The sequence below is a fragment of the Serinus canaria genome, chromosome 6 (genome assembly GCF_022539315.1).
Source record: "Serinus canaria isolate serCan28SL12 chromosome 6, serCan2020, whole genome shotgun sequence".
NCBI lineage: Eukaryota > Metazoa > Chordata > Aves > Passeriformes > Fringillidae > Serinus > Serinus canaria.
This window is the reverse complement of record NC_066320.1, coordinates 32,811,634-32,838,588: the sequence shown is the minus strand read 5'-3', so window position 1 is coordinate 32,838,588 and position 26,955 is coordinate 32,811,634. Positions and strand designations below refer to the sequence as shown.

Sequence of the window (26,955 nt, the reverse complement as noted above, 5' to 3'; positions counted from 1 at the left end):
AACCTGGTATTTTTGTTAGTTATGATAAAATTATACTGAGACCATAGAAAAATGTCCAGTATGTGACTACAGAGCAAAACTGGAATTGTCTCGTTTGCCCTGAAAAATATTTTCTCATCTGATACAGATGGGAGATTGTCACTTACTGTGTTTACAAAAAAAAAAAAAAAAAAAAAACAAGAAAAAAAGAAAATATCTTGATCATATTTGTTCTCTGCAAGTGTATCAAAATGAGCAATTATGTCAGATTTGAAAAGATGAACTTTAACTCAGGCTCCAAGACAGATTTAAATGGCAAAGAAATGTATCCAAGGTGAGGATAATGTCTGAATTTCCTCCAAAGTGACACCAAGCTGTCTTTCCACACCAGCTGCCTCTGCCAAACCTGACTTCAAGTTTTTACCTGCCAAGCAATCAGATCCTTCAGCTTCTCAATCTTGTCATGATCCTCTGGGTGCTCGTGCATGTATTTTTCAGTAAAAAAAGCCTAATTGAGAGAGAGAGAAATGAGCCATTCTTCAGAAAATGAGGAATGAACTACAACGAAGATAAACTGAACAGCTTCAAAATTCTGCTAAGTAACAGCTACAAAGTGAAAATTATGGGATTGCACAATCACACTGATTTGGGTTGGAAAGGAGCTTCAAGCCCACCCAGTGCCACCCCTGCCATGGCAGGGACACCTTCCCCTGTCCCAGGTGCTCCCAGCCCCAGTGTCCAGCCTGGCCTTGGGCACTGCCAGGGATCCAGGGGCAGCCCCAGCTGCTCTGGGCACCCTGTGCCAGGGCCTGCCCACCCTGCCAGGGAACAATTCCCAATTCCCAATATCCCATCCATCCCTGCCCTCTGGCAGTGGGAGCCATTCCCTGTGTCCTGTCCCTCCATCCCTTGTCCCCAGTCCCTCTGCAGCTCTCCTGGAGCCCCTTCAGGCCTTGCAAGGCCACACTGAGGTCACCCCAAAGCTTCTCCTCTCCATGTGAACAATCCCAGCCCTCCCAGCAGAGCTGCTCCATCCCTGCCCTGGCCTCTCTCCACATCCCCCCTGTGCTGGGCTCAGCTGAGGCCCAACAGGGCAGGGAATCCTGGTGGAACTCAGGGGATCCTGGTGGAACTGAGGGGATCCTGGTGGAACTCAGGGGATCCTGGTGGAACTGAGGGATTCCTGGTGGAATTGAGGGGATCCTGGTGGAACTGAGGGATTCCTGGTGGAACTGAGGGGATCCTGGTGGAACTGAGGGATTCCTGGTGGAACTGAGGGATTCCTGGTGGAACTGAGGGATTCCCGGTGGAACTGAGGGATTCCTGGTGTTACCTTCTCGTAGTTGGCGAAGCCCCCCATGACGGCGGGGTCCACGATGCCGTTGAGCAGCATGGACAGGGGGTTGATGGGCAGGTTGGGGTCGTTCAGGTGCTGCTGCACCATGTTATTGATCTTGTCATTGGTCAGCTGCATGGTTTCGATGGCGTTTTCCAGGGGGCTGATCTCCACCTGAAACCCAAACAAAAGGAGATTTCAAACCAGGGCCAGAGTTTTTAACCTGCTCAGCAAAACCCCACGGGCAGAAACATTCAAGAACCTTTCAGAACGAGGTTATTGGGAGATTTTTGACCAATAATGACCAGAAAGAGTGCCTGAGGTATTTGGTATCTCTGTGCTGCAGTAACTGATATGATGATGGGTATCAGTGGAGGAAGTTAACTGCATTTTGCTGCTGCAGGAGGGATTACATCCCAGCACAGCACCCAGAAAGGCTCTGGCAGCAATCACGTGAGGTTTTTTTGGAGGATTACAGAGAACATCAGAGATTAAGGGTTGGTGAGTTTTAGCAGCACAAAGAAGATCCAGCTTAACGTAACATTAAGAAAGAAATGATAACTTGAACGTGGATTTTCTGATGGAAAATGTAATCCTAAGCTGCTCAAAAATCAGGAAGATATTTTTGCAGTGATTATTTTGGTGTGTTTCCAAGGACATCGAGTTGAATATGTTGATGAGATGACATCTAAACTATCTGCTGTGCTTTCTCCCAAGAGGTCACATTTTCTTCATCTGACCATCAAGAAATGAAGGGAGAAATTTTCTTTCTACCTGGACTTCAATGAAGAGTCTCCTCAGATGCCTTCATGGGTGTACAGCTCATATGCTGTACAAAACTTGCTTTATTTTTATGGACTGACATCCAGCTACTTTTTATACCAAGCTACTGTGGCTTTCATGTTGAAAAAAACAGTATTAAAATATTTTAAATATTAGTGAATGGGCTGAAAATCAGTAACTTGCAGTGACCCAGAGTGTAGAGAGTCCTCACTGGAAGCCACAGCCTGCTTGTACTAAAAAAATGACGTGGAAGGGAGAGGAAAGGAAGGTTAATTGAGGCCTGTGAGGAAAATGCAAGTGTATATTTGATTACAGCCTCATTTACATAAATGCTACATAAACAAAGCAGCACTTCTACCTGGCTATCAGTTGCTTACCCTGCTTCTGAGAACCACTTATAATCAAATCTCTTTAGTTGTTACTCTTACACCTGCCAGCTGATTACATCGAGGATGTTTTAATTAGCATTTTGAGCAGCCTGCCTGCTGAATGATTCTGGAAGGCAGGGAAGGAGCCTGGTGATTCTGCTGGGAATGGGGAGCAGGCCAGGCTCGGCCAGAGCCCAGCCTGCCACGGGGGAATCTGGACTGGGGAGTGAAGCCACATCCAGCATCGGATTGGGCAAAACTGCTGGGAACATCACGGGCTAAATTTAGCATTCTGTCACTTGTATTAATGGCCTTATAACTATGCAATAATGTGTTGATGAACCATTGCTTTTAAAGCTCTTGAGCATCTCCAGAAATTAGCACTCATTGAGCTGACAGCTTTTTGACTTTTCTGTAGCAGCAATCATGGCTTTCTTTCTCATTCTCCTTTCTTTTACTACGCTTGTAACACTCCCTCTATTTTTTTAAAAGCAGATGGAGAATTGCAGTTGCCATCTCACTACCACAAACTGGGCTTTGGAACCTGGTGAAGGCTATTTATGATAAGTGTAAACTCAGAGCCTTGCTCCCAGTTCCACTCTGGGCACTCCTCACTCTGTCCAGGGAAAACAGGAATGACATTCTCCTGAGACATTTGCAACAGTACAGAATCCCAAGATCAAAACAAAACAGAGATTAGCATTTGTGCTTTTCAAACTCAAGTGTGATTCAAAATCTGATTTCTAATTCCCTGGCTGGTCTCTCTCCCCGACAACTTTTTGTGCCCAGCTAAAGCAAATCAGATACAGAATAAGGAATGCTGGCCCCAAATTCCTTGCAGATAATGAACAGATTGCAAAGGTTTACCTAAAAGTACTCAGAAGGAATTGGAAAAGCCATCAGATTTAAAGCAACTCTGCGTGTTCCTATGGGTTATGTAACATAATACACTGCATTTATGAAATTACTCCGTTCTCTCTGCACTGATTTGATGTAATCTCACCTCTCCCTTTAACGATATTCCAGTTCCATCAATAAAATATGAAACATGCAGAGCTGCTGGAGTATCCTGGTGCTTAGCAAGGGATCAATAATATCTGTATCCATAATCACAATTTAGCATTACAGGGATGTAAACCCTGTGATCCTCCTTGCAGCATTTTAGCTGACAGAGATCTTGAGGAAAGTCAATACCCATTTTGTAGGAACTGTGCCAGAGGAGGTCAGAAGTTATCTGCAGCAGTCTTCCCACATGTTATTAAGTTCCATTCTGCTATCATTTCTCAGCTCTGCAACTCATACAATCCTTGCTCCCAAAAGGCTGAAGGATTTGTGCCCATTTGGATGCCAGGCAGAGCAGGAGGGGTGCACACCAAGTGCCTGTCAGGCTCTGCTCTCTGCTCATCAGGACTGGCATCAGATCTGCCAGCCTTTACAAACAGCACTTCTTGCCATCATGAAGATAAATACAATCTTCTCCATCAGGGTTATATTGAAACTACGAAATTCATTAAAAATTCAATGTGTTTTATTCAGCTGCCTGTTACTGTCACACATCACATTCATATTCTGTTACTATAGATACCATAGTAATTTTCTGCATTACTTCTGTTCATCCAAATACAACTGTCCAACATAACCTCAATGGAGCAATGAAAAAGGTTTTAATTAATCATATGCAAATTGTTCTTTTCCTTTAAAAATAAGCCTCACAAGAGAGATTTCAAAAAGGCAGTAACAATGTTTTTATTGCTACTTAAAAATTACAGCTGCATAAGAATAATTTAATCTTAAAGGCGTTTAATGGATATGTCTTATCTAAACAGTCTAAATGGTTGAACAGAGAAATGAGTAATTTGGAGTTACTCTGTGAGGTTGCTGAGGGTATATTTAGCTAAATATGGAGAAGAAACAAAAACAACCTTTAACCACGGGTGGTGAGAAAGGCAGACATACAATGCCTTTGATTATTGGGGTATTTTGAATTAATGACAATCAAAATATCCAGATCCTCTTCGATAAAGTTCAGGCTAGATTCTCTGGGATGGAGCAGGGTTTCCCTGCACCACCTCAGGTCTCTCTTCATTCTAGACACCTGCTGAGAGACACAAATGCTTTCTAAAAGGGCTGAAGGCCTTGGAGGGCTGGCTGCATTGCCTGAGTCACCCTCAGTCAGCAATCAGCACCCTCAGCAGGGTCCCTCAGGATGTGCCAGGTCCAACCCCATGGATTCCTTGCTCACAGATCTCAGCACAGCCACTGAGACCCCCAAATGCTCCCTGGCTGTATAAAACCTCATTGTTTTATACAATCTCAATACAGCCAAGCTGATCTTACCATGAAAACTGATTTGACTTCAAACCACCTGAGGATCCCTGGTAATTTATAGGCTGTCACGTAGATGGTTCTCTCAATCCACATGTTCTGCAAAGGGAACACAAGTGTCACGTTATCAATGCACAGCTGGGACCCTGAGCTAAGCCCTGAAACATCAGCAGCAGGACAAGGACCAAGGTATGGCAGATGTCACAGAGCCAGGGGGGAATTCCAAATGGAAGATGGAGCAGCACTGATTTAAATCTGGTATGTGACTTAGCAGGGAGCAACTGCTCCCTTTCTGAAGGAGAATACCAAGGAAAGATCCCCTGGTTTTATAGGATATTCACAGAATGGTTTGGGTTGGAAAGGACCTCAAAACCCATCCAGTCCTAGAGGCAGGGACACCTTCCACTATCCCAGGCTGCTCCAAGCCCCATCCAACCTGGCCTTGGGCACTTCCAGGGATCTGCACAGCTGCTCTGGGCACCCTGTGCCAGGGCCTCTTCACAGCACTCATTTATTGACCATTAGATGAAACAAATGGTTTAAAAAAAAGGCAAGAAAAAGCAAAAGGTATTAGTGACAGAAGATTTTCAGATGCCTGACTGAAATTTTCATGGCAAGACAAGTTTCAGGTGTAACAATTTAAAATGCTTTCTCAGAAGAGCTGTTTTTACAAAATAAATACAGCTTTGCCCTTTTATTTTTCCTAGTGGTATAAACGAGAACATGATAAATTGGCTTAATTAACTTTCTATGAAAAATAATCCCTTTAAACCTAGAATTTAATTCTCAACAAGCAAAGATAATGAATGGCTCAGATGCTCAAAATAGAGGGGGATAAACAAGCAAACCAAAAGTGGTTGATTTTCTTCATAATTTCTTACTGCAAATTCGTTGTCAGGGTTTTTCTCTCCTTTTCGAACAGGGCGTGAATACTCAAAGCGTTGGACTTCATTCACCCTGTAGAAACTGCAAAGAGGGAAAAGAATCATGGAATCACTGAATGGATTGGGTTGGAAGTGACCTCAGAGATCATGCAGTTCCAAGCCCCAAATGCACAATGAAAATCAAATGCTGTCTGCTCAGGAATGGATATTAAATTCTAATATTAGAGGAAGTTCATGAACAAATATGGGATCACTGTTTTTCAGTGGGTTGGACTGTGTGCCAATAATAAAAATCACCATTAAATGCCCTCACAATGCCAACATCCCTTGGCTGTGCACAGATTCCTAATACAACAATAATGTGCTCTAAAGGACTGAGAAAACAACAAAACCCAACTCAAACTCACCTCACAATTTGCTCTGACACCGGCCTGTGAAATTTTGAGGGTAAATCCAGTTTGGGCTTCACAGTGAAGCACTGAATATCTGAATTTCAGGGGTTAAGAAGTGAAAAGGGAATTTCAGTCACACAGAGCAAACAGCTCAACAGGAACACGCACGCACACAAAAAAGGACAAAACAACAAAATTGGTGCGCTACACCCATCAGGGCTGAAGTGCAACAGGCTGGCCACAAATCCTTGACCTGTGCTGCTGGTTGTACTGGTTGTACTGGTTGTACTGGTTGTACAGCTCAAGGATACACTGGCCAGAGGAGCTTTTGATGTCATCTCCAGGGGGGGACGTTGTCTTCATCTTCTCGGCGTTGGGGAACTGCGTCAGCAGCCGCGCCTCGAAGTCCTCGCGGCGCTCGTACTCCTTGCCCCGGTAAATGAACACTTTGTTCTGCAAACAGATGAAGCTCAGGTTTTAGATTTCTGTTTTTCACATTCTGTGCTGCTTTAGTGTGTGGGTCTGAGCTTCATATTATGGGATGGTGAGCTCTGTGCACAGAGCAGGGAGACAAAACAATTCCTGCTCCAGCTGGGCACCAAGGACAAATGATCCCAATCCCAGCCCAGGAGCACAAACCCCGTGGGCTGGAGAGAGAAAAACAAGCAGGTGGGAGTGCCTGGGCTAAAGCTGGGCTGGGACAATGAACTGCAAGGTGGGAATGGAGCAGAGCTGATCCCAGGGAGAGACCCCGTGCCCGGCCGGGCATTTTGGGGCCATTTTGGGTCATCTTGGGTGCAGCCCTGGCTGGGCTCTGGTGCTGCCCAAGGTGGATCCATGGAGGAGATCCTTGGAATAAATCCCTGCTTTATTCTTTAGCTCTGTCCAGCCTCTGTTCTAGGGCAGCCTTCACAAGGCATCACAGGGGCACCCACAGCTGGCACCAGCACCCCCAGAGCTAAAACCAGTGCTCCCAGTACAGAACTGGGGCCTCAGAAGCGCTGACACCAACGCTGTTCGCACTTCTCAGTACACGAGGAATTCCACACTCCTCACACTGTGTCGTAATCAATACTTCATCAATATCTTTTCCTCACCTCCAATTCCATCCTGGGATCATTAAGCCCATGTTTACCCTTAGGTATTTTTTTAAGCCACACTAAAATCACCTCAAAACATGATTTCAAGGGTCTGCAACATTGGTGGCCATTTAAAGTATATTAAGAGAAATTATCACCAAATCCAATATGTCTCCCCCACTTTCCACAGCTAATGATGGAATGGATGGATGTCAATAAATAAACTGAATTAGGCTTTTTATACATAAACATTTATTCAAAGACATTTAGGTGAGCGGAAAAGAGTAGCAGAGATAAACAGAAACATAATGCAGATTTAAGGAGGAATATCCAAAATTACTGACTCTTATAAAAAGACTCACATTAATGTATTAGATTTCTGCCATTATAAACTTACAACTTTCTATATCTTTAAAATTAGGTTTATTGTATTTGTAAGCATTGGTTTCTTCTTTGCCAATAAAGAAAATGAAGAGATATTTTATACAGTCCATTTGCATACTGAGTTCATTAAATTCTAAAGGAAAATGTAAAAGACAACTTGCATATTTTTAACTGATCAAACATATTAAAGCAAGTTTGGATAAAATTTGCATCTGAATATGCTTAACCTCATTACTCATCTCAAACTGAATACTTGGTGAAAAAATTATACAGCACTTATTAAAAAAGGGTGTTTTGACTGGGGGTAGGAACCTGGAGTTGTTCACAGTTGGGTTTGGTTCTGCAATGGTGCCTTTGAAAAGCTCAGCAGGGGAAGGAAAGGTAATAAGAGATAGCTCTGTATAACTGTAATTTTTGTATATACATTTGTAATTCACAGGGAATGCTGGAATAGAGGGAGAAGTGAGGATTTTCTAAACAGCAGGGCACTCAACAGCCTGGCTTTCAGAGGGCAAATTGGGAAGGAATTAATTCCTGTGAGGGTGGTGAGCCCTGGCACAGGATGCCCAGGGAAGTTAACGAAATAATAATGGGTTATTTCAGTGTCAGCAACTGCCAAGTGCCAGAGGATCAGATGCAATTCAGACATGTTATAGCCCCACTTTTCTTTAGCCACTAATTCAACCCATAAAAATCCTAATAGTAGTGAAAATACCCCTTAAACTGTCACTAAAGCTACGATCCTGGCATCAACCAACTGACACATGTCTTAAATTGGCACATGACACAGACACATTAATGATAAAAACTGCTGTTAAAGATGTCACACACACCTTTGACAGTCAACATAATCTTAGTGGCAATGCTGGAAAGGACACTCACCTGAAAACATGGTCACACACAAAAGGCTGCTCTACCATGCTCAAATATATATATATATTATATATATAAATATATATTAACCTGCCAGGCAAAAATGTCACCATTTCAGATGGTTATGACCCTGAGTGATGGATTGGGTCATTTATCTTCATTTCTAGTGATGCCCTGAAGAAATAGAAGGTACTGAATACGTTTGAAGAGAAAGTTTCTCTACTAAAATTCAACTATTCCATCTTAGAAACCAGAAAGGAAAAACCAGTGTTTGTTTTGTACACCTAAAAAACACCTGTCAGTGTCAGGCAGCTTTCTCCAAGCCAAGGGAAATTTCCAGAGCAAGAAAAGTCTCTGGAAACAGGTGAGAAACAGGTGACACTTACCCTTATGAATGTTGGGAATCCCTGGCCATAGTATCCAACAGCAAAATAATCTGGTTTTGGTCGTATCACCTTCACAATGTTTTCATAGAACTGGGCTTGTTTTCTCTGCAAAATAAACAGGAGGGACTTGAATGACCCGAGTTTTTAGGAGATTCCTTACACTTAAGATCTCGTATGCATCTCTAAATTAAAGATGTTTCATTCCCCTCTTTTTCTTCACCTTTATATCAGCTTCATGGCAGTATTTGGAAATACCAGACTCTGTAGCCATGATTTTCCTACTCATCATGGTGAATCTGACTGTTCCCTAAGAAATATCTCAATTTTGATTAATTTCACCTTATCACGGTGAACCTCACTGCTACATATCCAATATCTCAATTTTGATGGACCTCATGTTGGTGAATTTCATCGTCCCATATCCAATATCTCAGTTTTGATGAACTTCATCATTGTGAACCTCATTGTCACACATCCAATATCTCAATTTTGATGGACCTCATGTTGGAGAACTTCATTGTCCCATATCCAGTATCTCCATTTTGAGGGCCCTCATCTTGATGAATGTCACTGCTCCATATCCAATATCTCAATTTTGATGAACTCCAATTTCTCAATTGATGAACTTCATCACTGTGAACCTTACTGTTCCAAATCCAATATCTCAATTTTGATGGACCTCATCTTGGTGGACCTCACTGACTCCCATCCATTATTTCACTGGCAGTGAAGGTCAGGAATTTGCAAGGCAATCTGAAATTCCAGTTGTGACACTTCCGATGCCGAAACACCGGAAGGGATGGAGCCGCACACAGCTCATCCCAATGGTGCTGACTTGTCAGTTTGGGGCTCTTACATCTCATTACATTTTTCTACTACTTCTCTTCCATATTTACAACCATGAATTTGCATATGGAAAGCAGGCAGTGGAGAACTGCAGGAAAATGTAAATGTTGGAATAAACACTCGCATGTCAGACACCATCTGCTTTCGACACCGAGTTCTTTATCTCTAATGATGAAGTAATAGCAAATGAGCAGCTTCAGAAGATCTGTTCATTAACTTATTTTTAGTCCATTATTTCTGCAAATAGAATGACTTTTGATCTGGGGGGAGGCTTAGTGCTGCTCCCACATGACAGATAACAATAAACGGCACCAAGACTACAAAGACCCAGATCTGCCGAGTATTTCTCAGCTCGTCTGGAGCAAAACTATTTTGTCATTTGTGAATTGTCTTAGAGGCTAATATTTAATATTGCTGGAAGAAAAGAGACAAGAGGGAGAATAGAAAGAACAAAAAACTTCTAAATTTTATTGTGGGAGAAAAAAAAAAGAGCTGTTCAGCAGCAGCAATAAGAAAAGCTGATGGGGTATGTGAGACCTGACTCATACAGGAGAGTGCATTTTGATCTCTGTCTTGTGAGAGAAATGCACGCCAGGACTAATTCTGTGACATCTCACCTCTTGGCTAATGAGCAGATAAACTCAATTTTCTGATGTGAGGACTGGAAGTTTTGGATCTACTTTCTTAGAAAAGGGAAAAACTCCATGGAAATATCCAAGGCCAGGATGGACAGGGCTTGGAGCAACCTGGGACAGTGGGAGGTGTCCCTGTCCATGGCAAAGTGGGTGAAGCTGGATGAGCTTTAAGGTCCTCCCAACCCAAATCATTGAATCACTCTGTGATCACTGGCTGCAATGAATAAAGTGCAAATCCCAACTTCTATTCCAAAATGGATCCAGTAGGATAATTAAGGAGTGGCTGCCTCTGTGACAAACCCATTCAAGTGCAAGCAAAAAGGAGATGGAAAATGAAAACTGAGGGACTTGGAGAGTAGCCACCCCCTGGTGAATAATCACCTCTGACAACCATTGCTAGCTGAGGAACAATCCTACCCAATTCCTTTTATGCTGAAATGAAGAATATTTAGAATATTTGTGCCCACCCCACCAGGAGCAGTGAGCTGGGGCTGTGTGGAGATGAGTTCAACACCACAGGAACACCCAGCTCAGACCTACTGGGATGAAGAAAACAGATAAATAATTCAAAGAAATTGAGGAAAATGTACTCTGAGTGCAAAAGCAAAAGGCATCAAAAACTTTGGAGTCGAAAATTTTCAGAAACAAACTGGAATCCCATCCCAACTCCTGTGCAAATGGTTGGGACCTGAGGAGGGACAGTGACAGCTGCCATTTATCTCCTTGGAAGAGAACAGGAGGAGAAAAATGGTGCAGGAATAATGAATGGGTAACGTCAGGGCAAAAATAACTGACTGGAGACATGAATGCTTGGGGATTATTCATACCTAAAAAAAGAAATGTGAATATAGAAAGACACTTGAGAGAGAATGGGGATTTTTTTTTCATGTCCCCATTTATATTTAAATTCAAAATTTCCTTTTATACCCCAAATAAATCAGCTTAACATTACTGAAATGCTTTTCTTTCAGCTAAAAAAAAAGAAATTCAATGTTTTTCAGACAATCTAGTGGTAGCCAGTTAATTGACATTGGTCCAACAAAACCATGATGGGTATTTGTTTCTGAATTTTACTGTCATTGATATAGTATTTTTTATATAATTTTAAAAGCTTAGAAATTCAACTCTGAAATAAATTATTGCAGTGTCTATGTCATTAAAAAAACCTACCAGCAGTTCACTGAGTTGTTCATAATCAAACATTTCATTTTCATACTGTTCTGCAAGTTCTTTACCCAAGGCAATGGCCTCTTCCCACATCTGTTGGAAAAAAAAAATCACAAAACAACAAAAAGAAGCTGAATTACATACCTTGGTTAAACATCAACATTAGAATCAAATAAGTCTGAATAAAGCAACCAAATGAATTGTGTCACATGCCTGAAAACACTGAGCATCTGATGTGCCAAAGAGCTGTGCTGGGTTATAAATGTCTCTATTCATGGAATCATGGAATTGTTGAGGCTGGAAAAGCCCTCCAAGTTCATGGAGTTCAACCTCACCCAGCACTGCCAAGGTCACCACTGCCCCGTGTCCCCAAGTGCCACCTCCACATGGATTTTAAATCCCTCCAGGGATGGAGACTCCAAACTGCCCTGGGCAGCTGTGCCAGGCCTGCACAAACCTTTCCAGGAGGAAATTGTTCCCAAAATCCACCCTGAGCCTGCCCTGGCCCAGCCTGGGGCCGTTCCCTCTGCTCCTGTCCCTGTTCCCTGGAGCACAGCCCGACCCCCCCGGCTGTCCCCTCCTGGCAGGAGCTGGGCAGAGCCACAAGGGCCCCCTGAGCCTCCTCTGCTCCAGGCTCAGCCCCTGCCCAGCTCCCTCAGCCCCTCCTGGGCTCTGATCCCCTCCCTGGACACGCTCCAGCCCCCCAATGACTTTTTTATCATTTAGGGGCCCAAAACTTTACAATGAGATTGGAGATGCCTCAGCAGTGCCAGTACAGAGGGACAATCCCTGCCCTGGTCCTGCTCCACACCATTTTTAACACAACCCAGGTGCCATCGCCCTTCTTGGCTTGGTGGCACTCAAGGTGATCTGCTCCATGACCTTCCCTGGCACAGGATGCAGATTTACTGCATCCCAATCAAGCCAAATGATCAAAGAGCTTCAGAAGTGAAATTATCCCTGCCAGCCCATCCAGTAATGTGCAAACACAGCCTGTCCACCAAGAAACCCTCGACCTAAGGCTTTGGAGCAAGGCTGCTGATTGATTATATTTCATAATCACCTTTCTCTCCCTCTAATATCTGTAATCTGTATTAGACAGGACAGGCAATTTGCAGATATTGCTTTGAACAAATACTCATTATACTTCCATTGGTTCTTCTTCTTCTCGTTCCTCAACCATGAAATTCAGCAGCCGCCTCAAGTGACCCAAAGAAATTTAACAATATCCTTCAGCTCCTCAGAAGGCAACAATCTTAATGAGGAGCAGCAAGAATGGTTTTAAATGTGCATTTTTCATTTGTTTTTTCCACTCCAAAGATAAAGAACCACTCCAACCCAAAAATATGCTTAAATTAGCACACCAGGCTATCTAAGATCAAACTTGATGATCTACCTCGGCTGCTGAAATTTGGTTGGCATTGCTGACCTCACTTTATTATAAAAATGAGTTTCAGAATAAGTTAGAAATGCAGATTTTATCAGCCTTCATCTTAAATTTAAATCCTCTGGCCACACCACCTCATTCTCCTCTCAGGATGAGGCCACACATGGACACACGGTTCCTCATCCTCATGGAATCCTGAGGGGATGCAGCAGCCAAGAGCAGGTGGATGGAGAAGGGCTGAGGGGAAGGGCTGAACACACAATTGCCCATTTTTCCCCAAAAATATCCACCTTTGGGGATAGGCAGTTTGGAATGAAGCACCACAACTTTCAAAGGTGGTCGGAGGTGGATGCTGGCAAAAGAGGAAATGTGACCTGGGGAAACCTTCACAATAACTGATCCTGGCATCCATCCCATAAAAATCCCTCAATCCCATCCTTTTCAAAGCACTGTGGAAATAAGAGATATTTTACACCTCAAACCCCAAAAGTTCCCCAAACCTCACTAATGAAATTCCACACTCAAAGCCCCAAAATCAGTGCCAGCTGAATTCTCTTTGCCTACTGATCTGCAAGGTGAAACTGCATTTCTTAGCATATCTGGAAAACCTGGAAAAAATCAGACCTTTAGAAGAATTCCTGGTTCTAGATGCCAATTTGAAAAATAAGAATTAAACATTAAGGATGAATCCTCAGCAAGTCTTCACGTGGAACATGCCAATGTCACAAAAAGCAAGATGGGTCCCACTGGCCATCCCTGCTCCTCTCTGGAAAAAAGGAGCCAATTTTCAAGGGGAGGGATGGACTGAAAGGTTATCCTGGCAAACTGAGTGGGAATGGCTGGAAAGCAGCAGGAGCAGGGAGGGAGCTGCTGATGGAGCAGGAGATGAGGAAATGCAGAGGGAAAAACATGGGACATCACATGGAGAACGGAGAGAGATTTCTGCCCCCCAAGTAAAGACCAAACAAGGGCTGAAAACTGCACTGAGCAAGGGGAAAGGAGCTTCTGAGTCCTGCAAAAACCAGCTTGGATCATGTCTGGACAAAGAGGTGACCTAATTTAAGATAAAAAAGCCATGAATGCTCACAAGGAGCAGAGTCTGGCTCTTCATTAACCTTTCCTCGCAGCTCCTCGTGATGTTCGACCCCTCCTCTTGATTTTACTTATTTCTCCAACAAGGTTCAGAATGTTATTTATCCAGGGAAGAGGACTGGAATGAGCATGAGTTGCCTCATGTTTGTAAAGTGCCTTGAAGGTGAAAAACGCATCAGAAGGACTAATTACAATCACGGTAATGAGGGATCACGTCTGCAGGAAATTACAAGGCAGCCTGAACGCTCTGCAACGCAATTTTTGCAAATGGAAGGATCTGAATGTTTTTATCCATATTATGGATCTAATCTAGCATGATGATACAGAGCATGTTTTTATTTTTAAACAAAAATTAACATGAATTTAAGAGTAAAGGCACAGTTGCAGAAGAAGGGGGACATTTTCACACACCAAGATGAGTTCATTTTGATTCAGAAGGACAATACAGCACCAATTTATAGGAGCTGAACTAATATTCAGGTGTTTGTTAAGTCAGCAAGTGAAAGCTTTCAAAATCACTTAACCTTCCCTCATTTTGAGTGCCATTTTCTTCTGAACTTCAGTCATCCATAACTTGTGCATATTTTCATTTCAAAGACACCTGGTGTGACCATCACTTCCCCTGTCCTGCTTCCCTGTTTGTGTGCTCCAGATTTAACCAGCCCCTCTCCAAACTGAGGCTGGAAATAAACTGAAGCCTGAATCATTTTTGATTTGCATCAACACTGTAAACAAACTCCCTTGGTTCTTCCCACTGACTCCTGGCTGAGCACAGATGTGTTCCTAAACCAGGTCTGGGAATGCAAAAGGTTTAGATGGGATATTGGGAATTAGGAATTGTTCCCTGTGAGGGTGGGCAGGCCCTGGCACAGTTGTCCAGAGCAGCTGGGGCTGGCCCTGGATCCCTGGCAGTGTTCCAGTCCAGGCTGGAGGCACCTGGGAGAGCTGATAGATGTCCTTGTTGACAGGGTGGGATCAGGTGACCTTCAAAGGTCCTTCCCAACCCAAACCAGTCAGTGATTCTGCAAGCAGACACACTCTGCCTGTAGGTACCACAGCACTGCCACTGACTCAATAACAACTTTAGCAGAATTAAATCTCCTTTGACTTTTTTTTTTTACCTTCCCACCCTTGTCTGTCAGCACCATAAACACTGGAGCAGAAGCTGCTTCCACTGCACCTCCTCCAGCCTGAACAAAGCCTTTAGATGTTACTGAATATTAATATTAATAATGGATTTTGTAAATGTTCCAGAGCCTGAAAAATGAATCCTCAAATTAAATGTGATCCAGATTTAGTTCATGTACAACAGACAATAATCACATAATCCCTGCGTTCTTCCTAGCAAGGAAGTGGAGATGAACAGGAGAAAACCAGACCATGGAATCTCACCAGAATGATTTGGGTTAAAGATCATCTCCTTCCACCCCTGCCATGGCAGGGACACCTCCCACTGTGCCAGGCTGCTCCAACCCCAATGTCCAACCTGGCCTTGGGCACTGCCAGGGATCCAGGGGCAGCCCCAGCTGCTCTGGGCACCCTGTGCCAGGGCCTGCCCACCCTGCCAGGGAACAATTCCTCATTCCCAATATCCCATCTAAATCTATCCCTTGTCAGCTTAAAGCCATTCCCTGGGTCCTGTCTCTCCATCCCTTGTCCCCAGTCCCTCTCCAGCTCTCCTGGAGCCCCTTCAGGCCCTGGAAGGGGCTCTGAGCTCTCCTTGGAGCTGCTCCTCTCCAAGTGAAACAATCCCAGCCCTCTCAGCAGAGCAGCTTCAATTAGAACATTTATTTCTGGCTTAAATTGCTGGAATTCCTTCAAAGTTTCTGTAAAAGTCAGTTTACAAGTTCTCCTGCTGACATGGTGTCCCATTATCTTTAAGGGAACACTTTCAGGAGTGTACTGCAAATCCATTGTACTGCACATACACAGCAAAAATGGGAGAAAGGGGAAAAAATTCTTTCCATTTTTGCCAGTCTAACTTGGTCCCTCTCCAGCCAAGACCTCTGCCTAAGAGAAAAAGCACCCATGTTTTGTTTCTAGTGCCTCTTAGAAACCTCATTGTGTTCCAACATCTCTGTTTGGAATTCCCAACTGTCCAGCTGTTCCTTCAGAGGAACAATGAGAACTGGGATTATGGAACTCAATTTTTTGAGTGGAGAAGAGCCCTAAGCTCCAGAGGCCCAGGAGTGCACAGGATCACTAAGGTTGGAAAAAACTTCTGAGATCATCAACCATCACCCTGTTAAACAATAAACCCCATCCTCAGGTGTCAAATCCATGCATTTTTTAAACAATTCCAGGGGTGGGAACTGCACCACTGCCCTGGGCAGCCTGTTCCTCTGCTTGTCAACCCTTTCCATGAAGAAACTTTTCCTAACATCCAACCTAAACTTCCCCTGATCCAACTTGAGGCTATTTCCTGAACTACCTGGCTTTTCCTTCGTGCAGCTGCACCTCAACAGCTCCAACATCGCAGAAAACCAACCTAAAACTGGAGATTTTCCCACCATTTTCAAAGAACCAGGGACTGTGTGTCTCACAACCCTCTGAAAAATTCAGCTGTTTGCTCCAGAGCCAATTTATTCAGGTGAGGACGGCACGGCTGTGGCCCAGGATCCTGATAAATGAAATCTGTATTCTTGAAGGTCAATAACTCCCAATCTGCTGCCTCACAGATTTCCTGCCTTGGAAGCTTTCCCAGCTTTGCCCAGGACATGGCAAGTCTTCTGGAGAAATGAGTTGTACAGGGAGCTCCTACACAGGATTTGTACGAGGTACAACTCATTAATGGGAGAAACAATTTATCTACAGAGGGGACCAGGGAGAGAGGCTGCTGATACTGGAAGGAAAATGCTCCTTTTATACTCAGGGGGTAAGAAAAATGTGCAGAGCCTAAATTTAGTTGTGTAGACATGAGCTGCAAATTGTTATGGGCAAGACTTTGGAGATGCAGGAGATCTGTTTTAGGGAAAACCCAGAGATTTAATTTATTTTTCAAGCTGGATTGCTTGTTGGCCAGGAAGAACTACAGCATCCAATTTAGTTTTGGAGGTTAACAGCAGCAAAGGAGGATCTCAGGGTATTTCTGAGCTCCTGCAGAGTTAATGGTCAGGAGCAGTGAGATAGTCTGGGATGAGAATATTATGGTGCCATGTTCTGATGTGTGAGGGACTTTCTAAGCTGGTTAAATTTCAGGCAGTGTTAATTAACCAGCATGAAAGCTTAATATTTTAAATAAAATGTTAAAACTCAGCATTTCTCTATTGTCAGCACTGCATTCAAAATACAGCCAGGTTGGAAACTCTAGAAATAAATAAATAAATTCATTTGGAACAGGGTCAGACTCTGTATCCTCCCTCTCCCAAGACTCTCTGTCCTTCCCAGCTCGCAGGACAGCACCAGGGCTGGGCTGGCCACCAGCCTCACACAGATTTTTGGCAGACAGGTGATTTTCACCACTCACTTGTTAAGATGGAAGAAAAAGCCAGTTGATGTCATCCTGAGAGCCAGAAAAAAAGGCCTTTTAAGCCAAAGCATGGCATTTGCTGTGTAATTTCAGATATTTTCTGTTCTGTGGCTGCTGTAAGCAGTAAAAGCTTTTTCTTGGAGGAGGAGGGGAGAAAGGAGGAGCAGAAATAAATGAGCAGTGTGCATTTGTTTAGTTTTTTTCTCCTCAGAACCAACACTTTCAATTTATGGAGGAGCAGAGGAAAACCTGTCCTGATTTATGGGCAGCAGCATCACCAGCAACCCTGAGCCCATGGCTGGTCCCACAAACAAACCTGGTTTAAAACAAGACCTCATCTTTGCCAAGGAGCATTCCCTGGATTCAGAAGCTCATCAGGATTGACTCCCATCAGCTCCTTCCCACAGGAATGCATGTCACCCCTTCCCCCAAGCCTTGAGTCCCATCACTATTTCCCTTCTCACCTTGGCACATTCTAACCCAAGAATTGCCAGCGAAGTCCCTGCATTGAGGGCTTTGTTGGAAATCCCAAACTTCAGGAAAGCACAGAGAGAGCAGCTCAAGGGATGGTCAGACTGCTGGGATAAACTGAGGATCAGGATTTTAAGGGCAAAAGCCAAGAGAGATGGAGACTGGGAAGTGCAGTGCAGTGAAGAATGATCCAGAAGAGAAAAGGATCCCTAATCATGGAAACAACTTTCCTTTTGGAAAGCAGGAGCTTAGAAAAGGAATGAAGAGCATAACTGATCAGGAATCTAATTCATAAAGTAGAACAAGTGCAAAATGCAAAAGTTGGTTCTGAGAAATGCTCCTTCCCTAAAGGAGAAAGTTGTACTTCAGCTTTATACAAGGCTGGTTTTAAGGACCAAAAGTCAAATACAGGTAAAAACCAAAACTTCCTTTAAAATTAAAAATAGAAATAATTTTAAAAATAGGATTAAAAATAGAAATCAAAATGAGGAACCCTAAATGGATCCTCTGCTGAGGGCCAGCATTTTGTTCTCAGCCCACAGGAGGTGCCCCATTCCTGCCTTCAGGGCAAGTCCACGCTCCTTGTTCCTCACTTACAAATTTCTCAGGCACTTCTGGGCCAGCAGTGAAGTGTTCACTCCATCCCAGCCTGTGTGGGGAGGATTCAATCTAAATTCACCTGCCATGAATGCCAATATTTAAGGGATAAGCCTCATGGCTGGCTTTCAATAGACAAGAAAACTGTGAATTCTGCTGGGAAATTACTCTGCCAAGAGAAAGGGATCCTGATTTTTGAGAGGCTGAACTACACCAGCCTTTAAAAAACAAAAAGCCAATGTTTTAAACCCAATTTTAGGATATCCCTTTGCTCCATTTCCTCTACACAATGTTTCTAAGAGCCACATCTCCCTCCCTCCCAAATCCACAGCTTCCCATCAGGCAAACAAGGGGAGCTGAAAGATTCTCTCAGCTCTTGAAACTGACAGAAAAAATCCTCCAAATTTCATGCATCACTTTTTTATTTACTCCATGGCATCACAGGCCCATTTCTTTACCCTTAAGAGATGAGTTATAAATGTACCATTGATTTCTTTTGACTTTTTTCTTTTGTAATATCATAATCTGTAAAGTGCTTCCTGAGGTTGGGAGAGGCACAGGCTCACACCTGGAAAACAAAACTCCTGAGCTTCTGGAAAAGCCTGGAGTGTCTGCACAGCTGCCCAGGGCTGGTGACTCCTGCTGACACCTCCTGGTAACTTAATGGGAAGGGAAATCAAACAAGTGGGAAATCCAAACAAGTGGGATGAGCTGCCAGGCAGGGACCCAGCTGGGTGATAATGGCACAAAAAAGGCAAAAATTGGTTTGGGCATGGGTGCAGTGTCCCAAAAATGCACAGCAAAGGCTGGTTCAGGTGTGCTACTGATCCTGGAGAGCTAAAGCAGCTGCTGGGCTACATTTGCAAAGTGCTCAAGGAATGCAAGAAGTTGATTTAACTTAATGTCAGAATGTCCCAAATGAGAGGATTACCTTCCATCTACACTGGAAACTTCCACTTGGAGCTTCCTGACATTTGCAAAATCACACAAGATGAATACTCTCAGTGTATATTGATTTTTTTATTTCCCTTTTCATGGAGTAATGTGAAAAATTATCACCAGTTTGAGTGACCAGAAAATGAGAGAAGGAATATCTGTAAGTAGGAAAGAGCACTTTGGAAATAAATCATCATCTCACAGACACAGAAATCACACAGGAGTCCTGGCACTTGAGTTCTGCACAGAACTGGTGTCCAGCAGAACAATTCCCAGTGCCTGGACACCAGAAAGGACCAACATGGAGCCATAAAGACAAACAAAATTAAACCAACAAAATGAAATAAAACAAAATAGAACCAACAAAATAAAAACAGGCAACTCCTGGTTTTCCTTCCAGACAGGAATGTAAGATTAAAACAAGATTTAAAATCAGCTGTGACCCTCATTCAAATGAGATTCTTCTCATTCACCCAGGAAAAACCTCTTGGGCAGCAGGAACTGTCACCTCCAGCAGCCCCAGCCCCAAACAGCCACTCCAGAATTATATTTTTACAACTTTTGTCCCAGCCCAGAATTACAATTTTTACCCCAATCCAGAACTACAACTTTTAGCATCACTCATTAACAACTTATAATTCTTGCATTAAGATAAGCTATAAAATTTGACTTTCTAAGCAACATTTCTAACAAAATGATAGAAGTGAGTGTTCCTATCAAATTTATTCCAGGATTTTAATCTGATTCTGCTAAAAACACACCTGGAAAGGATGGGCTGGCTGGATAATATTCTAATTCTACCAGAAAACAACATTCTGTTTCCTTTTAAACCCCAAGTTTGCACTTCTGAAATGTTCTAAGAGATTCCTACTTCTACACTTGAATAGTTCGTGCCTGAAATACCCAAACACTGATCCATCCCTGTCTCCCACATTAACCCCCTTCCTCTCCAACACCAAGCAAGGCCAAATGCAATTTCCTTCTGCATTAAAAGATGCAATTGCAATGAAATATCCTCATCCCAGGATATTTATGATATCAACCACAGACATCCAGGCCCTGAGGGAATTATTTTTGTGTACATGAGGAAAAACAAGGGGAGCTGAAGGATTCTCTCAGCTCTTGTAACTGCCAGAAAAAGTCCTCCAGATTACATGCATCACTTTTTTATTTACTCCATGGCATCATAGGCCCATATATTTACCCTTAAGAGATGAGTTATAAATGTACCATTGATTTCTCTTGACTTTTTTTTTTTGGTAATATCATTATCTGTAAGTGCTTCCTGAAGGTCACTGGATGCAAACTATGTTTACTATTAAATTTATAAGTTTGAGAGAAAAGCAATGAAATACATCTGCACTTTTTTTCTTCCCTTTTTACCTTGCCCTTGTCAAAGTAATGGATAATTTCTTGATAGAGCTGATCTTTCAGCTGTCCTTGAGTAGCAGCTTGGTATCCATCCCGCTGGGTAAGATGTGCTGCACATGCTTCTTCTGACCACTAAATCACATAAAAAAAAGGGAAAAGTGAAAGCAAATCCAAAGCTATGAGTTCTGAAGTGAATTAAAAGAGAGAGGTTTTCTTTAAAGGAGTGGTGCTGCAGTTAATGCACCAACAAAGGGTTTTTTCACAGCTGTGCCCTTTGCTTCCTTGGGCACAAGGAGCATTTATTTGGATGCTGTAATTGGAGGCTAATTGCATCCATCAGCTGGAGGGAGCTTCTGGAGGTGGCCTGCTCTCCTTGGTGAGTTTGAAGAGAGTGACCTTGGCCTGCTGATGGGTACAACCTGCTGGGGACACAATGAACACTTCACTTTGGCTGGGAGAAACCCTGGGGCCCAGATCCATCAACACAAAGGTGGTGCCTCAGGTTTGGCTTTTCTGTGTTTCACATTCTGTGCTGCTTTAGTGGGTCTGGGTTCATATTATGGGATGGTGAGCTCTGCACAGAGCAGGGAGACAAAACAATTCCTGCTCCAGCTGGGCACCAAGGACAAATGATCCCAATCTCAGGCCAGGAGCACAAACCCCGTGGGCTGGAGAGAGAAAAACAAGCAGGGTGGGAGTGCCTGGGCTAAAGCTGGGCTGGGACAATGAACTGCAAGGTGGGAATGGAGCAGAGCTGATCCCAGGGAGAGACCCCGTGCCCGGCCGGGCATTTTGGGGCCATTTTGGGTCATCTTGGGGGCAGCCCTGGCTGGGCTCTGGTGCTGCCCAAGGTGGATCCATGGAGGAGATCCTTGGAATCAATCCCTGCTTTATTCTTTAGCTCTGTCCAGCCTCTGCTCTAGGGCAGCCTGCACAGGGAATCAAAGGGAAGGGCTGCAGGCAGGGAAATGGGATGGCTCCAACTCACTGAGGATCTCTGGAGGCAAGGAAAGCATATTTAACTTTATCCAGCTTGCCTGCAATTAGCAGCTCTGGCTTTTCCAGCAAGTGCCTGATGGATCAAAGGTAAGATGTCAAACACAGGAACCATGGAACAGTTTGGGTTGGAAGGGAGCTTAAAGCTCATCCCATCCCATCCCAGCCCTGCCATGGCAGGGACACCCTCCACTCTCCCAGGCTGCTCCAAACCCCCTCCAGCCTGGCCTTGGACACTTCCAGGGATCCAGGGGCAGCCACAGCGTCTCTGAGCAACTCCCAGATTCATTTCCACAATTACTGCTACTTCACCTCCTGTATGTTATTAATTTTCACCCAATCACTTCTTGATTTGGCCAAAATATTTGTGTTTGGGTCATGCAGACACCTCTGACAGCTCTGTTCTGAACTCTATTTCTGAGTAACACAAACCTGCTGGAGTCTGAAATGTGATGGAATTTTTTTCAGCATGCTTAGAGCTGCTATCTTCTGTTAGTTTTGAACACCTCAATTTTGAGAAAATGGGTTGAAAACACAACAAAAGTCTCTTTCCTTGAGTGTGCTTTGTCAGCTTGCAGTAATTTGGCCTCTCTCCCTCCACAGACAGAGCCTTCTTGCAGATTTAAAGGTGAAATTCTCACCCACTCTCAGTCCTGCCCTCGATGTGATCCCATTAAAATCACTGGGATGAAATATCTGCCATGATGAGTGTCATTGAAAATCCTGTCCTGAGGCTTGACAGAAAAACTCAATTGCTCAGTTACACACCCCCAGCACTGCTGCTCCTCAGGCAACACTCAACTCCTCCCTCCACTCAGGGCTGCAGGAGCAGGGACTGAGCCAGAGATTGATACACTTTGATAATAAAGTAATTCCAGCCCATAATGAAATTATACTTACAAACAAACATCCACTCAGGGATGAAAACCTGTGACAAATTCATCCCTGGCATTTGCTATCGATTTGCATTAGAAGGAGAGAAAAATGGCTATTTCTTCCCATGGAGCTCTTCCACTGAATTCAAAGGAGCACATTTGGTGAGACACTCACCTGCTCTCTGAACACATCCCCTAAGAAAAGCCACAGCTGGCTAAACTCTGATTTCAGGTCACAGGAAGGAAATTGTCTAACAAGTGCAGGCCATGCCAGGTGAAGTCTGAGTGAGGTTTTATGGCATGGTTTATTCCATCATTTATTCAGGAGCACAGCCCCCATGGCAGGGAATGAATCCTTCATCCTGTCTAAAAGGTTCATCCATGTGAAGTAGGCACAGTGCTTTTGCACTCCAGATGAATCTTAGAGATGTTTCCTCGTGTAATAACCCTCTAATGATTTTAAAATACAGTAAATACATCTCAGAGAGTCTTAATTTAAATTGCACATGTACACTCTGCATCACATTCAGTCTTTTTATGGCTTGGATGCAGTTTACTCAGCTCTGAAGTACGAATAATTCTCAGTGCACCCATCAGAAGGATCTCATTTAACACCTTCCCCTTTTCAACTTTTCAAAAGAGAGATTTGACACTGACACTTTGCTGGGGATTGCTGAAATTAAAGCCAGGGCTGCCAAGAACAGTTGGCTGCTGAGGATGAGCTCCATTTCCTGGATGAAGAGGGGCACCATGAGCACAGCAGGGTGCAGTCACACCATCCCAGGCTGCTGGGGGTGGGAAGGGACCTTAAAGCCCATCTGGTTCCATCCCCTGCCATGGCAAGGGAAACTTTCCCTGGACCAGGAGGCTGCAATACACTGGAGTGAGCAGGACATCAAGGGGAAAATGAAATTCTCATTTATTCTGTCCCTGACTCTCTGCCCCTGGGGGGGGACATGTCCTTGAGGAGGGTGGACAGAGATCCAGCACTCCCTGAGGAAGAAAGATTTCACTGCAGATTGTGAAATGTGAGGAAGACAAGCAGGACTAAATCAAACTCCTCCAAAACTTTTAATTTTTATCACATTGAGATTTTTACTTTTCCCATTAACTCCTTTTCAAAATTAAAACACAAACCTAGGAATTCAGTGATGATTCAGCTGTATTAAATGTGATTTCATGACACAAGTGTCTGCTGGCAAGAGCAGCACCTTCCTAAGTGATAACCAGGAGAGCAAAGTGGGTACCTGCTCCCACATTTGTGACATGAGCACCTAAAAAAGCTGCATGTTAGAGCCAAAATCTTCTCTCCAGAATGTTTTCAGAAGATTAATGCTTCTGAAGTACAGCTTCAGTCCATTTCTGGCTGGCAGTGGGTAGTGTTAAACACTCAAATGCTTTATCTCAGGCACTTTCTGCAGGTAACATGTTATTTGTGCATATTGCAGGCTGCACCAAACACTCCTTGAAGAGGAGCAATATTGTTGTGCCTCTCCAAATGTGCTATAAACTGGGTAACACTGCATTAAAATTATATGCACCTTTGAAAGGCATGACCTTGGAAAGAAGGCCATTTGAATCCCTCTGCAATTTTCTGAGCTCAGTTCCAGACACCCAAGAGCACTCGAGCAGGGGCTCCAGCACTGCTTGCACAAAGGATCTGTGGAGAGCTCATTTACTAAAATATCTGCTCAGAGGCTGTCACATATTGTACAGTCTGGATATTTGCAATTGGGGTTTTGTGGGGCTGACTTGACCACATTCCCTTCACTCCAGCTCCACCTCTGCCATCCAGGGAACTGCTGCTTTCCTCTGGGGATGCAAAGAGAACCCAGAGCAGTTCAGCAGCTTCAAGGGCAGCTGTTCTGAGTGCCAACCACCCCCCTGGCTGCTGCTGGCATTTCCCAGACCTGGGATGTGCTTTGGGGCTTACCTTGAGGAGCTTTGCATGCAGGAGCAAGGTGTAGGCAGCCTCTGTGTAGTTGTCACACTCCTTGTGCAGGTCACACAGCTTGTACAGGTACCTGCCAGCAACAGAAACAATGGCTCTTAAAAAGAGGGGGCTTAAGGTGTCACTCAATCATTTATTTTGAAGATTACAAGGATTCAAGGCTATCTTCAAACAAGTAAATATTTGGTGGGATTGGTAAAGTTCCCATTTCTGTGTGCAGACAACATTTAGGACCATGTGCATTTCCACTGTGCTGTTTTTGAGGGACACTCAGGGAATCAAGGGATCATTAAGGTTGGAAAAGTCCTCCAAGATCTTTGGGTCCAATCTTTGGCTGAACACCACGAGCAAGACTTGTGGTGAGTAACAAATCCAACCCAGATGTTGTGCAAGACAGAGCACTTTTACAGTTCAGCTACGGGCACAGGAATAAGTTTCATTATTTACCTTCAATATCATCACACCTCACTCAATTCTCTTCATTTGTTTGATGATTTTTACACTGACAATTAAAAAAATCCACACAAAACTATTAAAAATTGAATTTTGAAAATGCCAGTGAAAATCCTTTCAAGTTTCATGAGTTTGTTAACAGAAATTGGAGAGAATTTGGCTGGGGGTTTGACAGTGAGAGGCAATTTTTCTTTAGAGAGATGCTGAACAGGGCAGCCCTAAATAATAAGAAATCACTTTGTGTGTTTGTCCACAGTTATCAATCCTGCCATTTCCTGTTCTTTTTGCAAACTTCTAAAAGACCAATTAAAACCATTTAAACAACAGGAAGAGAGCTGACAAGTTGAAAACTCTTCCAAAAAGATAACAAGCACCTGAGAATGAATCATGAGTCACATTTAGATACCTAAAATAGCAGTACAAACACAAACTTCATCACTTGAGCACAACAGTGTAAGCAACAGTCAGATTCACAAATGGGGGGCTGTGAACCTTGAGGTTTACACAAAGCACAATATTTCCATGTTTACATGGTCTGAAAAGAGATTTTGAAAGCTTTAAGTTTAAAATAAGTATCAGACAGGAATTATTTAACAGGGGTTTTTTATTCCAAGTCACATATTTTGTACCTCACCAGGAGGTAACATCATTTCTTTGCTCAGCTTATTTGTTTTCTTCACCAGCAGAAGAATTCTGGCTCCTGAGTGTTTCAGTGCTCATTGTAATGGAACCGAAGGACTTGGAGAAAGGGGACAGAGATAATCTCCTGACTTTCACTTCCAGCACTCTGTTCTCAGTGCAGATAAGCTTTTGAATTACTTCAGGTTCAGCCAAGGTGTGATTTATCATTACTCCTCTCCTCCAGCCCCCAAGTGACTGTTAATATGAACTTAATTTCCCCAATTACAGAGCCTGTGTCAGGCAGTTTGTCACCAGTCATGTTTACAAACCTTATGTACATCTCTTCCCTCTCGATCTCCTTGTAGAAATTCTGAAAAACAACATAATTTGGTTACAAAGTCTTTGATTTCACACTTTGGAATGTACACAGAACACGCTCCAAATTAAAAATTCATAATTGTGTAACGTCAGCCTCCAAACTGCAAAATGAAATTTGCCTCCAGTGATGGAACACAAGTCATTTAACTCAGAAAATCAAATGCTGGGATGTTTCATGTTGCAATGTTTTAGGGCTTCTGTCTCATTGCAGAGGTTGAGAATTTGCAAGAACAATACTGCTAGAAATGTGCTGCTGGCATTTGCAAGTCACACATCATTAACCATTTTCAGCTGAAAATTTTCTAACATACAACAAACCCAAAATTTTTAAGCAACAGTTGTTCTATGGATTGAAAACTCTGAACCTTAGTCCAGCAATACATCATCTGCTCTTGGATTCTAACAGTTTCCTTGGAAATTCAAAGTTAGATTAGTGTTATTTGTCTGGTTTCATATGTCACACATTAGCATCACTCTCCTCTGAGTGCCTCCAGCCTTGAGATAAACTGGTTAACAGTGCAAATATTGTAAATGCAAAATATGATAACTGGGGGAGAGATTCAAGGCATTTCTGAATCTAATTTCAAGTTTGCCTCCAAAATTTAAAATGTATCTGAGAAAACAAAATACCAAGCAAGTCCTTTTTCACTGAATTAAATATATTTCAATGCTAAATTAAAGAAGTTTGAGGAGGCACTAAAGGAGCACAAATCCAGAACGAAAAGAGAGGCAAATCCAACACAAAAGGGATCCCTTAGAAGAGAACAATGCAAGACAGAATCCCCATTTCAGAGAGGAATGAGGGGTTATTCCAGTAGTTCAGCTGATAAAACTGCTTATCAGTTTTGGGTTCCATTCAGAAAACAAACTGCCAAGGCCACCACTGCCCCGTGTCCCCAGGTGCCACATCCATGTGGATTT

At 43.3% G+C, this 26,955-nt stretch overlaps 1 protein-coding gene across 2 annotated transcripts in view; it reads right to left on the bottom strand.

Annotated features, from left to right (window-relative positions):
- The window catches only part of DOCK1 (dedicator of cytokinesis 1), a 271,299-nt gene that overhangs the window by 32,246 nt on the left and 212,098 nt on the right, over positions 1-26,955 (bottom strand). For both annotated transcript variants that reach the window (XM_050976529.1, XM_050976530.1), the window contains exons 36-46: positions 25,986-26,026; positions 24,565-24,655; positions 20,773-20,892; positions 11,441-11,530; positions 8,790-8,894; positions 6,379-6,520; positions 6,083-6,161; positions 5,673-5,757; positions 4,804-4,890; positions 1,313-1,489; positions 404-487 (exon numbers count right to left, since the gene is read on the bottom strand). In XM_050976529.1, the coding sequence (XP_050832486.1) occupies positions 404-487; positions 1,313-1,489; positions 4,804-4,890; positions 5,673-5,757; positions 6,083-6,161; positions 6,379-6,520; positions 8,790-8,894; positions 11,441-11,530; positions 20,773-20,892; positions 24,565-24,655; positions 25,986-26,026 (1,101 nt within the window). The remainder of the gene's footprint in view (positions 1-403; positions 488-1,312; positions 1,490-4,803; positions 4,891-5,672; positions 5,758-6,082; positions 6,162-6,378; positions 6,521-8,789; positions 8,895-11,440; positions 11,531-20,772; positions 20,893-24,564; positions 24,656-25,985; positions 26,027-26,955) is intronic.